Source organism: Elephas maximus, chromosome 14 (assembly GCF_024166365.1).
Source record: "Elephas maximus indicus isolate mEleMax1 chromosome 14, mEleMax1 primary haplotype, whole genome shotgun sequence".
Taxonomy (NCBI): domain Eukaryota; kingdom Metazoa; phylum Chordata; class Mammalia; order Proboscidea; family Elephantidae; genus Elephas; species Elephas maximus.
In genome coordinates, this window is record NC_064832.1 from 68,649,662 (window position 1) to 68,664,530 (window position 14,869).

General features: G+C 39.6%; 1 protein-coding gene across 10 annotated transcripts in view; it reads left to right on the forward strand.

Annotated features, from left to right (window-relative positions):
• LMO7 (LIM domain 7) overlaps nt 1-14,869 on the forward strand; it is a 288,442-nt gene that overhangs the window by 151,510 nt on the left and 122,063 nt on the right. For 8 of the 10 annotated variants that reach the window (XM_049852991.1, XM_049852992.1, XM_049852990.1 and 5 more), the window contains one exon: nt 9,694-9,800. In XM_049852991.1, the coding sequence (XP_049708948.1) occupies nt 9,694-9,800 (107 nt within the window). Of the gene's footprint in view, nt 1-9,041; nt 9,192-9,693; nt 9,801-14,869 lie in introns of those variants that run through there. The other 2 variants (XM_049852994.1, XM_049852989.1) reach the window with 2 other exon arrangements.

The following is a 14,869-nucleotide window of genomic DNA, read 5'->3' on the forward strand; positions in this document are numbered from 1 at the left end:
TAACCCAAAGGTTGGTGGTTTGAACCCACCCAGTGGTGCCATGGAAGAAAGGTCTGGCAATCAGCTACCGTAAGATTACAGCCAAGAAAACCCTGGAACAGTTTTATTCAGTAACACATGAACATCGCCACGAGTCTCTATGGACTCAATGTAGGTGGCTGTCTTTTTTTTTTTTTTTTTTGGTGAGTTGGGGAGAGCAGCCTGGATGAACCCAATGTGATCACAAGGATCTTTGTGAGTGGAAGAGGAAGACAGAAGAGAGAGAACTGGAGAGATGGCAGTGTGAGAAAGACTCAACCTGACGTTGCTGGCTTTGAAGATGGAGAAATGAGGTCATAACCAAGGACCATGAGAAGCTTCTAGGAGATGGAAAAGGCAGGGAAACGGATTCTTTGCTAGAGTCGCCAGAAGGAACACAGACCTCCTGACACCTTCATTTTAGCTCAGTGAGACCTATTTTGGATGTCCGACCTCCAGTACCATAAGATAATAAACTCTATTGTTTTAAGCCACTACGTTTGTGGTAATTTATTAGAGTGGCAATAGGAAACTAATATGGTGGTTAAGAGTGTGGACTGCAGAATAGACCTGCTGAGTTTGACTCTCAGCTCCTCATCTTATTGCGTGACCTTGAGCAAGTCACAAAGAACAGCTTCAATTTCCTCAGGTGTAAAATGAGAGCAATAATGGGTCTTACTTCACAAGGCTTTTTGGTAAGAATTGAATGAGGTAATTGATGTGAAGGGCTTCAGGACGCTGCCTGGTATATAGTAAGAACTCTATAAATGCTAACCTGGGAAAGTTAGCGGTTTCATGGACGGTGAGTTGAGGTGACATGGGAACTGGAAAATGTCACGTGAGGGCCAAGGGAGATTGAGGAAACAAGGGCTATTTAAAGAGATTTGAGGTTGGCGGGACTTGTGAAGTATGAGGAGCAGGAGAGCTAAGTACCTAAGGTATATATGTGTATATATTTGTTAAATATGCTCATTGCTCATTTTAGACCATTAGGACACATTTCCCTTAAGCAATTATTTATTTCACTTTGGAACATAGATAATTTGAGGCGAGAACTTCTTAATTATCTCTTTTCAGCACTTTTTGTTTTTTTTAAAGAGTAGAGTTTTAGAATTATTTTTGATGTGAAGTCTCGTTTGATGAATAATGTGCAAGGCTGTAGGTTAATTTATGTTCCAGTTTGAAAAAGCTTCTTACTGCTTCTGAGTAGTTAATTAATTGTAACCCGAGTTGATTAAGAATTTCAGTAACTAGCCTTTTACCAGAGCACACAGTCCTTGGTCCCTTGGCTTCAGCTGCCCTAACTTGGCCAACTCTCAGCTCTGCATCACTTGGTCTGGTTTTTGCTTCTGCTCTGCCAAGCAGTGCTGGCCAAAAATCAAATCACCAAGCTGCTGGTGTCATTACAGCATACCATTCCCTGGGCCTCAGCGTCTCCTGGCAATTCCTTTTAAGCATTCTAGTTGGTTCCTATTCCTGTTCACACATGTGACAAAACTTTACTGCTCGCCTCATTCTCAGTTCTTCTCCTCATTTTGCTCTCAGCAAATGACTGAGCCTTTGTAGAGAAAAAGGACCCAAGCTGCTTATTTTCCTCCCAGATGACTATGGAGGCTGGATCTCTATAATGTTTGTGTATTTGCCTACATGTTATAGCCATAAAATGTAGGTGCGATACCTCACAGATGATATTAATAGCTAAACCATAACATAACCATAACATACAGGTCAAATTCTCAAAATTAAAAAAAAAAAAAAAAAGCCAATGGATGAAAACTGAATCTTGCTTTTGGTGGAAAATGTATAATTAAACTGCAAATTCATATATATTTTAGTCACCCTGCTGCTTGGGGGTTGCTTTAAAATAATTTTAAGCGATCGCAGTAAATAGATCACAAGAACAGAATTCAGATACTTTTGGTGACAGTTGTGATGGTGAGCTCTATAATCCCTGGGTCATTTGTGTGCACACTAGAGAGAAACACTAGTTTATCTGACACTTAATTGTAGCAGAGGAGGCAGGGATATCAAAAATAGAAAACGAATTGAGGTGGACAGTCTCTTGGCCTCAGGATAAATTCGTCTGCACCGTCACGTGCTCAGGTCAGAGGGATTGGGTAGTTGTCTTTTGAAAAACTGGAAAATCTTCTTTAAACTAGGCACAGACCCAGGCCAAAATGAACGTGGGTAGAGTAGTTGGCTGATGGAGAGCATTTCCAGATGATGTCATTCTGGGCGCTCACAGGCCCCTGCCCTGAGCATGGTTTCACCTATTTTTCAGATAAAATTTTGATCTTATTCAGGCTTTTAAAATACATTCCTTTATTAAAGAACTCATTTTTATTTAAAACTGCTCTTGACCCTATATACTCGGGAAAGTTCTGCAGAAGTGAGTCTAACTGGCTTGACCTTATGAGTAGACCGTTCCATCCATATTTGTTACAGTACAGTTCTACAAGGCAAAGTATTCTCTCTGTGGGCTGGAAGTCACCACACTTGAAATTTTATCATTCAATTTTTTTTTTTTTTTAATGAGTCCTCCAAGTAAAAATACAAGTCACTTTGGGAGGGGTAAGATCCTAGGGTGGTGTAACAGAGACTTAAATGGTGATTTAGACAGTTACATAATAACACAATGATTCAGTGTGTAAGAGAAAAACCTGGCGAGTAATAGCATTTATGCAAATTAGACTATATATGTATATATGTGTATATATAGCAGTAGTTTTTAGATGTCACATATATATATTAAGCACGTTAGAAAAGGCATCTTATAACGGAGAGGAATAGAAGTGAGTGGGCAAGTGGGATGAAGAAGGAAGTGGTAAAATAATAAAATGAAAGAGGCCTTAAGTTGATTGATAAGAACTTGCTAAAAAAAATGAATAATTAATCAAACTTTGGCACCTGATGTTCTCCCCAACCACTTCACTGAAAAAAAGAGCAAGCAAACTTGCTGAAAGGACATGGGAATATGTTATTGGATAAGTGCTTTTGGAAGGAGGGTGGGATGAAGGGCAGCAGGAGAGGAGCTTTTACCAGAGACCTTTGTTACCTTTGTGTCTCTTGTCAGAATATTCATGTTGGCCTCATACTGTCCTCTTCGTTATTTCCTCAAGATTTATCCTGTTACTTCTCAATCCTCTCAGAGTGTATGCTCACAAGGGGCAGTCTCCTTGACTGTCAGGTTCTTTGGATGCTTTTCATTCTTGCCTCATTGGAGCTCTTTGTGACAGCTCACCCTCTTTTCTTCTTGACATCTATCTTTAATTCCATAATGCTGTTCTCTTCTTCTTTGCCTCCTATTTGTCTAGATGCTCATTTTTTTCCTTTCTTGACTCCTTTCTCTAACTGTTCCTTAGATATTGATGTTTGATTATAAATCCTTCTTTCTCTTTGCTTTTCCACATCTTTAATTTCAGTTCTTATCCATGTGTACTTGGCTTCCTCAACCTTACTTTAAGATCAAATATTTCCCATGGCTCCAAACCCAAGTTACTGTTTTCTGATCATCTTAGGGTAGACATCTGACACTCAGCCTCTCCAGAACAGTTTTATCTTTGTACTCCAGAATAATGACTATTCCGTATTCTTTTTTTCTAAAAGTGTTGTAGCCAGCCTCCAAAATGGTTCCCAGTGATTCCCTTGCACATAGAACTTCTATCCAATTAACTGAGTGATTTAGGTAAGGAGGTTTCCAGGGTAGCGTGTTGAGGCTTCGCTTTGTTTCTTTTTGCTGATTATAGTAAAATGTCAGGGGAGAGAGGGAATAAATGATGGACTATTAAGTGTGAAGGACCCAGGACTTGATGATTTTGGAAGTTATCAGCCTCTTTAGTCGGTCAGTAAATGATGCTAAAATTAAAAAAAAAAAAAAAAAAACTTTTGGCAAAGATCAGATTCAGGGCACAGAAATGAAAATAAGAGTGGAAAGATGAAACTGAAGGCACGACTGTGGAAATCCCTTCAGACCCTAACAGATCTAAGTTTCAGTCAAGCAGTAGGACTTCTAAGAATCTTAGGAGTGCCCCTCAGTCACCTCAGCAGAAGCCCAAGGTAAAAAAAAAAAAAAAAGGCTAATCTTGAAGAGATTTGTGAGTGTGGCTTTTGTCTAATGGGTTGAACCCTAATTTAATAGAAGAGCCACAGTATTTTTGAGAGAATTGAATTTGCAGAAACATTACCAGCTTGGACTGGAAAAAAAAACAGAGAATTACAAAATTAAGAGACCTTGAAGCAGACTGAGAAGACGACACAGCTGCAACCACGGGCTACTTTTCATAGAAAGGCAAAGATGAATCTTGGGGTGGAACCAAGGGTTTAGAGAGTGAAGCCAAAATCCATGAAAGAGTATTTCCAGGCCCAGCATCCTAATCAAGGAACTGCCATTCTGTGCCCTGTAGGATTTCAGAATTGCTTTAAGCCCTGGTGCCTCTCAGTTCCCCACACTGTGAATTGGAGTGTCTGTAGTTATCCTCCGCCTGTCCTGCCATTGTATGCTGGGTGTATGTGGGGCAGATAGTGTGTGCCTTTATTTCATAGACCTTTAAATTAAGAGTCCCTGGGTGGTGTAAACACTCAACTGCTAGCAAGAGGTTGGTCATTTGAGTCCACCCAGATCCTGGCTATCTGCTTCCAGAAAATCAACCATTGAAAACCCTATGGAGTAGAGTTCTACTCTGATATACATAGGGTCACCATGAGTTGGAATCAACTTGACAACTGGTTTTTACTGGTTTAAAATTGAGAGAAACTGTACTCAAGAGGGAAGCCCTAGTGGCACAGTGGTTAAGTGCTTGACTGCTAACTGGAAAGCTGGTAGTTCTAACCCATCAGCCACTCTGCGGGAAAAAGATGGCAGTCTACTTCCATAAAGATTACAGCCGTGGAAACCCTATGGGGCAGTCCTACTCTGTCCTATAGGGTCGCTGTGAGTTGGAGTTGACAACAGTGGGTTTGGTTTTGGGTTGGTAGGGTTTTAGCGTATTTTGTATGTGAGAGGGACAGGAGTCATTGGGGACCAAAGACTGGACTGTGGTAGCCAGTCTCCAAGATGGTCCCCAGTTATTCTTCTTGGTATTTACACCCTATAGATATTGAATAAATGATGGAGTGGACATAAAAGCTAGGACATAAAAGTCATTGCAACTTCCCACTTACTCTCTCTAGCATCACTTACTTTGGGAGAAGCCAGTTGCTACTATATATGAGGACACTCAAGCAGCCCTGTGGAAAGATCCATGTGTTGAAAAACTGAGGTTTCCTGCCAACAACCAGCCCCGATCTGCCGGTGCTATGAGTGAGCCACCTTGGAAGTGAATCCTTCAAATCCCAGTCCCCAGTAAAGCCTTCAGATCACTGCAGTCCTGGCTGACATCTTGACTACAGTCTCACGGGTGATGCTCAACCCAGAACCATCTAGCTAAACCGTTCTCTAATTCCTGACTCTCAGAAACTGAGATATAAATGTCTATTGTTTTAAGCTGCTAAGATTTGGAATACTTTGTTAGGCAGCAACAGATAACTAGTGCAGGTACCATGGTGACTAATATAAACCTGGCAATCTTTGTAGATTATTGTGGTTTCTTCATCCTACCTTATCCTACTTTACTTGCTAGCAAATTCTGTTGTTCCTGATTCCTTAATCTATTCTGCCCTCTTCCCCTCCACTTCACACCATTTATGACTGCCTTATAATTGATTCATTCGCATCATATGCATGTGAAAGCTGGACAATGAATAAGGAAGACCGAAGAAGAATTGATGCCTTTGAATTGTGGTGTTGGCAAAGAATATTGAATGTACCATGGACTGCCAAAAGAATGAAAAAACCTGTCTTGGAAGAAATGCAGCCAGAATGCTCCTTAGAAGCAAGGATGGCGAGACTGCATCTTACATACTTTGGACATGTCTGGAGGGGTGAGTCCCTGGAAAAGGACATCATGCTTGGCAGAGTACAGGGACAGTGGAAAAGAGGAAGACCCTCAACAAGGTGGATTGACACAGTGGCTGCAACAATGAGCTCAAGCATAACAATTGTAAGGTTGGCTCAGGACCGGGCACTGTTTTGTTCTGTAGTGCATACGGTTGCTATGAGTCGGAACCGACTCAACGGCACCTAACAACAACAACAGCATAACTGATTCAAGGCTAAGGTTCAGAACTCACGAACTGAACTCACTGCTGTCGAGTTGATTATCGACTTATAACGACGCTATAGGACAAAGTAGCACTACCCCATAGAGTTTCCAAGGAATGCCTGGTGGATTCGAACTGCCGAACTTTTGGTTAGCAGCCGTAGCTCTTAACCACTATGCCACCAGGGTTTCCAAAGTGCAGAAGAGTTCAAAAAATATGAAAATCCTCAACCATTCTGCTGTTTGCTGTTTATATGGTGTTGTCCTTATTAATTCATAGGCGTAGAAGAATTTTTAACTAAAGGAAGTATTAGAGATCATCAAAGATCATCTTTTTTTAGGTCCGTGTTTGAGAATCTGCTTTTTGGTTCCTCAAAGTGTGGGGATTGCAGATGTTTAGAGCAGACTTTTGATGTGAAGTATTTTATGTAATGGGCTATCAGGGTGCTAACTCGAGGGCTGGGCTTCCCTCCTCTGTGGAGACAAGCATTTGCCCTTGGTAATGGCTTACAGATCCACAAACTACTCATTTTCCAGATGAGGAGAATGGGGCCAGAAAGGTCGACGACTTTTTCCACAGCCACAAAATTGATGAGTAGCAGAGCCAACCTGGAGTTCTCGCTACTAGGCTGGTTAGATTAGATTTGTTTCAGCTTGTCCGTTTTTATTTTTATTTACGTTGATCACTTTAAGTGAAAATGATTACATGAGATGAGGCCTTACATGCATCCTTTTTAATATATTGAGCCGGGTGTGGCTTCTTAATGTTTCAACAGACATGAAAATTTTATAATTTTGTATCTCCCCTTAGGCAACTCTCTGCCCTAGGTCCTTTGAAATATAAAAGAAAAAATAAATTACCAGTGGGCTCAATTCCGGAAAGCATATGTTAGGCTACAATTCTGATCTCAGTCCAACTTGTTCTTGCTGCAAGGGTCATGCGTGACTTTGTTTATAAAGAATTTCTGTTTTAAACTTGAACATACCTAAATTATTGAAGTGATATTCTGCTTTTTGGTTAAATATAAAGGCTTTATTTGAAACTAGAATTTAATCATATTAATTGTATCTAATTTTTAATGTTTTTTTTTTTCCTTGAACTTTGTCTCCAATTAAGTGTAGCCACTTAATTTCAAGTGGTTTATTTCTAAATACCTGAATAGTTTTGAGGTGGGGGTAGTTTTATCTGTCCTCATCAATCTGTGTGTATTTGTCAACCAGATGAATGCTATTAAGTTTTTATAATATTTGTGAACAATTATTTTGGCTGTTAATAAGTTTATTTTCAGTTTAACTTTATTTTAATAATATTTGGGACATTCAGAACCAAGTTGAATTGGTGGGAAGAATACTAATGGTTTATTTTTCTTACGTTGTTAAAAGACTTGCTTCCTATAAGATTTGCAGTAGTGGTTCTTGTCTGTTCAAAAGGCCAGTTTTAAAATCATTAGTTTGATATTTACAGTTAGTACAGGTTTTGGAGGAAACCCTGGTGGTGTAATAGTTAAGTACTATGGCTGCTAACCAAGAGGTCAGAAGTTCGAATCTGCCAGGTGCTCCTTGGAAGCTCTATGGGGCAGTTCTACTCTGTCCTATAGAGTCGCTATGAGTCGGAATTGACTTCACCGCAGTGGGTTTTGGTGGGTGTAGGTTCTGGAAATTACCATATTTTTACACAAATAACGCACACCTTCTATGTTTGTTTGCGAGTTATTTATCTGAAAATATGGCATGTGAACTGAACAATAAAATTGTCACTCTTTTGCTCCTCCTGGAATTTTGCCCATAAAATATTTCCCTTTTTTCCCCACATAAAGTCAGATCCACACCCCTCATTGAGCTATTCGACTTTTGACTTTTGAATCCCTTTAATCTTTGACCTGTTCTTGTTTAAATGAATCATGGATTTCAGCCTATAGCCATGTAGTGCACATTGTTTTTTAGTGATGATAAAAACATACCAGTTGTCGTCGAGTTGACTCTGACTCATGGTGACGCCAAGTATGTCAGAGTAGAACTGTGCTGTATAGTGTTTTCAATGGCTGGTTTTTCAGAAGTAGATTGGCAGGCCTTTCTTCTGAGTAGCCTATGGGTAGACTTGAACCTCTAACCTTTTAGTTAGCAGCTGAGAATATGAACCGTTTGCACCAGTCAAGGACTTCTGAGAGTACACTAGAATAATCCCTCACCTCTACAACTGGTTTTTTGTTTTTGTTTTTAATGTCCCTTAGTTTCCTAGCAATCAGTGTTGTTTTTCTCTTGCCACACATTCACTTGCCATTTCCCTAAAGCACCTCACTCTCCAAGAATCCAAGCAATTGAATTTAGATTCTTTTATCTTTCCTAACCATTCTTTTTCTAACCATTCCCTTCCTCCTTGCTGTGCCACCCTGACTCTTTCTTCCCATGGGGATGAGCTTCTCAGCTCGGGAAAACTGTAGCTGCCTTTCTCTAAGTGGCAGGTTGTCTCTGGGCTGTTGATGCCAACTGTTAGGGAGGGACATGAGGTTTCAGGGAGGCTGACGCCACACAAGTCATGGTGCCAGCGTGTGTAAGTGGACGGACATGTGCTGGCATGCCAGGAGGCCATTCCCTCGCCTGAAAACCCTAACAAAGTAGAGATAAAGAGCCTGCGCGGGATCATCAGAAGCTCAAACCCTTAAAGCATTTTTTTTTTAAAGTAGTAAAGATAGAAGACTACACTAATTCTGCTAAGCAAATGCGTTCTCTGAATTGCAGCTAACTGAAAAATAGAATATATTGCAGTCAGTGCCATGCAGCCATTTACAGTAGTGAAAAGTATTGATTTGTGAATGGAGGATTTTGGTTTTGAAATAAGATGTAAGGGCAGTGTTGGGGGTGCGGGGATAGGTTTTCATTTTTTGGACGCAGTTCCTGAGGCAGGTGCAGGGACTGAGTAATGTACCACACCTAAACTATGCGATTTAGCCAATGAAAACTGGCTTCCCCTTGGTCCTTATAGTATGGTTTCCCTGTCTGTCAAGAGCCGGCTCAGCAACCAAACCCCGATTCCAGGTGTGGTATTCCACCATCGTTTTATAATTTGTAATCATAGAAACAGAATGTTCCTCCTCTTATTTCTTCCCTGCCAACAGTTTCTGGGTGGGTGAATGTCAGTAGCTGGAGTTATTTTTAAAGAGGAGAGGTGAGGCTTGTCGTGCAAAGCTGGAAAGAGGGCGTTTGTTTGCAGAGCAGAGCTGACATCAAAGTGTAGATTACTGCTCAGTGGCTAGGCACTTGTCCTATAACAGGTAATGTTTAACGTGCCAGTCACAAAGATCACAGAAACAGTGTATGTCCAGGCATAAGCTATCACTACCGTTTATGCTCTGGAAGACCGAACGTCTGTACTTGCTCGTGTATTTTTTTTTTAGATATACATATATGTCGTTCTGGCTGCCTTCTTTTTTGCTGCTTGTAATTGGACTTTGAAGCTTGGAAATTATATCATAAAGATTTGTAACCTTAGTCTGAGAGAGAGCTCGGCTAAGCAATCACTTTCCACCTCTTTTCACAGGATAATATAAACGTTTTTTTGAAAGCTTGTGAACAGATTGGATTGAAAGAAGCCCAGCTTTTCCATCCTGGGGATCTACAGGATTTATCAAGTCGAGTCACTGTCAAGTAAGTTTCACCTGTTTGTTGTATGTTTTTAAAACTCTAGGCTCCTAGCTTAAGTGAAAAGAATTGCTGAGAGTTCATGATTACTGAAAAACAGTTTCCCCCGTCTCTTCTCATTCCAAAATAGACTATTTTTTAAAAAAAGCATAGGGCTGTGAATGTGAAGCTGTCTGTAATCGTTAACATGTCATGGTGTTATTTTGTATCTCTAGACTAACTGAAAAGGAAGTCTGTATTTTAATTCCTATTCGACATGGTAGTGTTGAGTGACTACTGGTGAAGATACTCATTTTACTTAGAAAGCGAATTTAGATATCATAGCTTATAGAATGTAAAAATTATTCCAAAATAGTTTTTCATGTATTTGGAATTAAGACATAATTGCTAACATAAAAATTGAAGTAGAACGATGGTACAAGATACTTTCTTAATGTTTGGAAGACTACAGTGTGGGATCACCATGTAATGCCAACAGCCTTGTCAGTTGTGAATAGTTTTTAAAAATGAGCTGTTTCTCACTATTTAATATTATAAACAAGAAAGTGAAAGTGCGTAAATACATGGCGCAGGTGTACCGTTGGGTTTTGATGGAAGATGGTGTTCATCTGTGAGTATACAGTTTCAGGAAATCTGGTTTTAAGCTCTGGTGAGATTTTTTTTTTCCCCTATAAATCTAATTTGCTTGCAGGGAATTAGTACTAAACTTACGTTACAAGAGAAATGTGACAGGAAAATGATTTGATTTTGTAATAATGACTGACCTCCTTATCATCCTGGCTCTTAAACCTAATGTGCCCAGCCCATTAGCATTTTTCCGGGAAAGAAAGTAAATGCTTTATTCTATCTTTAGAAATATGGAAAATCAAAAAATTAGTTTATACCAGTTTAAAGATTTAATTTATGTGATCAATATGCCTGCATTACAGCTCCAATGGTTATTACAAAGTTGACTGTAATCTTAAATATGGCCTTTTTTTTTTCCCCCTATAAAAGACTAGCCCTCTGTATAAGTATCTTTGACAGGACACAGTGACTTCTGGTACTAAAAACTAAAAACCCTGATAGAATTAATCTTTTAAAATTCTAACATTGTATGTTTTTAAGTGGACAAACTGTTGAACCTACATGCTTCTAGTTCTGTCGAACAGGCCTTTCTGAACTCCACAGCGGTGATAATGTGCCATAGCAGGGATGAGTCTGCCTCCTTTTCTGATTAACTGAGAATCACTTGAGCCATCTTAAGCTCCATTGCCAAAAGGGAACTGTTTAATTTCCCAGGACGCAAGGTCAAGTTTAATATCCACGGAACACGAATATTTGGATGAATTTGTTCTATGTATTCTAATCAAAATAATTCGTAAGACCTATCTGATGGGCAAGGAAAGTTTTGACTTTAATATAACCTACTTTTTGTTAAGCTGTCACTATGAACCAAGAGTAAAAGTGCTTTCCCTCTAAAATCATAATTGGCTTGGAGACTCTGTAGCCTATGTTTGCGTAGATATGTTTGCGTAGATATGTTGGCCGGCTCTGAATTGCAAAAGTGTTATGTACAAAGCTCTCCTGCAGCCGGTTTCATGAGATGCTGTGCCTAAAGTGTTAAAGAAGCATCTCAGCACCCAGGCTCAGCCCTCAGTGAAATTAAATCACTTACATACTGAAACCAGAAGGTCACGTACTTACAGCTGTAGTGAGAAGTATGCAGAACAACTTGTTTCAGTGGAAACCACAAGTCCATGAGAGCAAGGTGTGCCTAAGTGGTACTAGAGAAAATGCCTGCATGAGAACCTTGACTCTGCAAAAGAACACTTCCCCTGACAATTCTTGTTTTTTGGACCAAAGAGCAAAGAGGTTGACCCTGGGTCTGCCACAGTGGAAGTGTGGGAGCCTCCCAGTTATGAGCCATGAGGAAGCTAACAAATGGCTAATTTAAAAAGTACTGGCCCCAGCTCTTATGCCCAGAAATAGCATTTTTATAAATGGAAACAGGTCCAGAAGAGAGCAAATAATTGCTTAGCAAATAGTAATGCATTACTTAGTTTTTAGATTTTGCTCTTACATAATGTGACGAGTCTTGTAGGTCAAAAACCTTGTCCTATCATAATTGTAGATGAAAGGACTTGGTGTGGGTTAGACCAGTGGTTCTCATCAGGGGTGATTTTGACCCCCACAAGGATGAGGGACGTTGGACAATGTTTGCAGACACTTTTGGTTATCACAGCTGGGGAGACATTGCTGCTGGCATCAAGTGGGTAGAGATCACAGATGCTGCTAAACATCTTTCAATGCGTAGGACAGCCTCCCACAACAAAGACTTTTTCGGCCCCAAATATCAGTAGTGTCAACAGTGAGAAACCCTGGCTCAGACTGAGAATTCCTTACGTATTCTTTACCATCAAGATGTGGAAATGAAGGATACTGACTGACCTTGACACTACTACTAAAATATAAGATTTTAAACTTTTTATTAACTCACAGACAATAATTTATACATTTCTGTGTTAGTATGTTAATAGTGTATTTAAAAGGGAAGCCTCATTGTAATTTCTCTCAGAATACAGTAATGCGTTTGGGTACTTTGAAATTATTTTGTATACATTACATTTAACAAAAATGTGGCAAATTATTTTAATTGCCTGATCACAACTCAACTGCTATGATTTAACTACTAGGACAGCATCTAATAGTTTCATAGACTGGGCATTGGCCTTGTTGAAAATGTGACCTAAATTGTTTGCAAGACGTACTGAGAGCAAATAGGAAAAAGGAGAGTGTATACCGTCTGTGTTGGCAGATGCAAGGTACATTTTTGTTACTGGTCAGCAGTAATACAGACATAGTTGGTATATGCAGTTAAGAGAGTTTTGTGTGTTGCAAGTGAGTGGCAAGAGCAAAGGCAGTTAAAGGACAGTTGCTATTGAATATTTTCAATAATCCAGACTCTAACTGCAAAAACTTTATATTCCAGCAATTTGGGATTTACAATTTAATTTGCAATAACTTTTGCATGGTCAAACAGAACAAGGGTACACCTTACATTTCTGTAATTATGTACAGTTGTCCCTCGGTATCTGTGGGGATTGGTTCTAGAACCCTCCCAGGACACTAAAATCCAAGGATGCTCAAGTCACTTATGTAAAATGGGTATTTGCGTATAACCTACGTACATCCTCCCATGTACTTTAAGTCATCTCTAGATTACTTACAGTACCTAACACAATGTAAGTAGTTGTTTCATCACAATTGAAGACTTGCTTTAGAAGGTAGCCTTTCTCTTCTCTGAGTTTCTTGAATTCTTCTGGGAATGTGATCTTGAAGTTCTTGAGGCTGTAGTGCTTTCCATAGCTAGCCAGCTATCCCTTAAGAGCCTGAAACTCCTTCCTCTCGCTTTCCTCAACTCCCTCACACTTAGCCTCTGAGGGTTTGGTTTGAGCACATCATTGCTTTTGAGGAGACATTTTTTCACAGAAACAAAAGGGCGCACACAACACAAGAAGTGAACGAGATAAGAGGCAGACAAAGCTCAAACAGAGTGCTGGAGAGAGACGGTGGATCTGTGAAATGGTGGGGTGGGGGATGCCTACACATCACTTCATTCGCGTGAATTCAGCATGGTGCTCAGTGCACGGCAAATTCAAGTTTTGCTTTTTGGAACTTTCTTTTTTTCCCCCCAAATATTTTTGATCCCTGGTTGGTTGAATCCATGGATGTGTGGAACCCACGGTATATTAATGTGCCGACTTCGTTTCTGGCTGAATTCTTTTGCTTCTTTAAAGGAAGTTTAAAAAAAAAAAAAACCAACCCATTGCCCTCAAGTTGATTGTGACTCAGCAACCCTACAGGACAGAGTAGTACTGCCCCATAGGGTTTCCAAGGAGCAGCTGGTGGATTTAGATTGTTCACATTTTGGTTAGCAGCTGAGCTCTTAACCACTGTGCCACCAGGGCTCCTTACAGGAAACAGTAGTTAGAATTTTTTCCAAAAATGTTTGAATTCTTCCATTTATTATGGCATCACATGTATTTAAGAGCTCAGTTGATATTTTTAATTTTGACATCCCTGATTTCATGGATTGAATCCAGCTTCTTTTTTTTTTAATTCCTAAAAGGCTAATAATGTAAATTTATGATTTAGCTCTTGTGACTAAGTAGAACCTGTCCCTGTTCAGATGTTTACTGAGGCTGTGAACTTTTAGCTTCTGCGCTAGTGAATAACTGCATCATTATTATTAACTATTTACTAAGTATCCATACTGAATTTAGAAACACGTACACATGTTCCACAGAGAAGAGATGGCATAACTCCCATAGTGCTATCTGTATACCTGTCCTATAAAAACGTCTTTAGGAAAGCAAGGACAGTACCCATGACGCCGTGCCACACTATACTGAAGAGCTCCTATAAAAAAAAAAAAATAGGACAGGACAAAAAAAAAAAGCACCATGGTCTTTGTGGTGGCATCCGATCATAAAGAGAGGCACCCAGCAACTGCTTATAGTAGAAAGCAACTCAACAGAGTAGCCACAGGTCCTGTCTTGGAGAAATGCAAAGTGGCAGAAAGGTAAGGTTTAACATGAAAGATTTTAATATTATTATTTGTTTAGCAATTTGACTCAAACTTCAGTCCTATTTTTATACCACTGCTGCAACCAGTATATTAAAAAATTTTAAGCTGCCAATTTGAACAGATTGTAAACCTGTTTCTTCTTTCCACCCCCCCAACAATCCAGTTTTGAGCACGTCTTCGGATACATTCTGTTCATATTACAGGATGGCAGTTCTATTAGAACACAGTAGTTCAGAGTCATAGAGAGAAAATGATTTTCTAGCACAGATTTATTCCATTATTTTGGGTATTAGTGTTTTAGAGCATAGAAGTCAAGAATCTGCTGTTTTTACATACGCTCGTTGCCAAAGAAACAGTAGTTGGAAACAAAATCAGTGTTAACATACTTCCCTCATGAAAAGAAAGGAGTTTTGAAATGGTATTTTAAGGATTTACCTGCTCTCTATTTTGCAGCCATACTGTAAAGTTATTTCTTAGGGATCGCGTTCCCAGATGGTACCCTCTT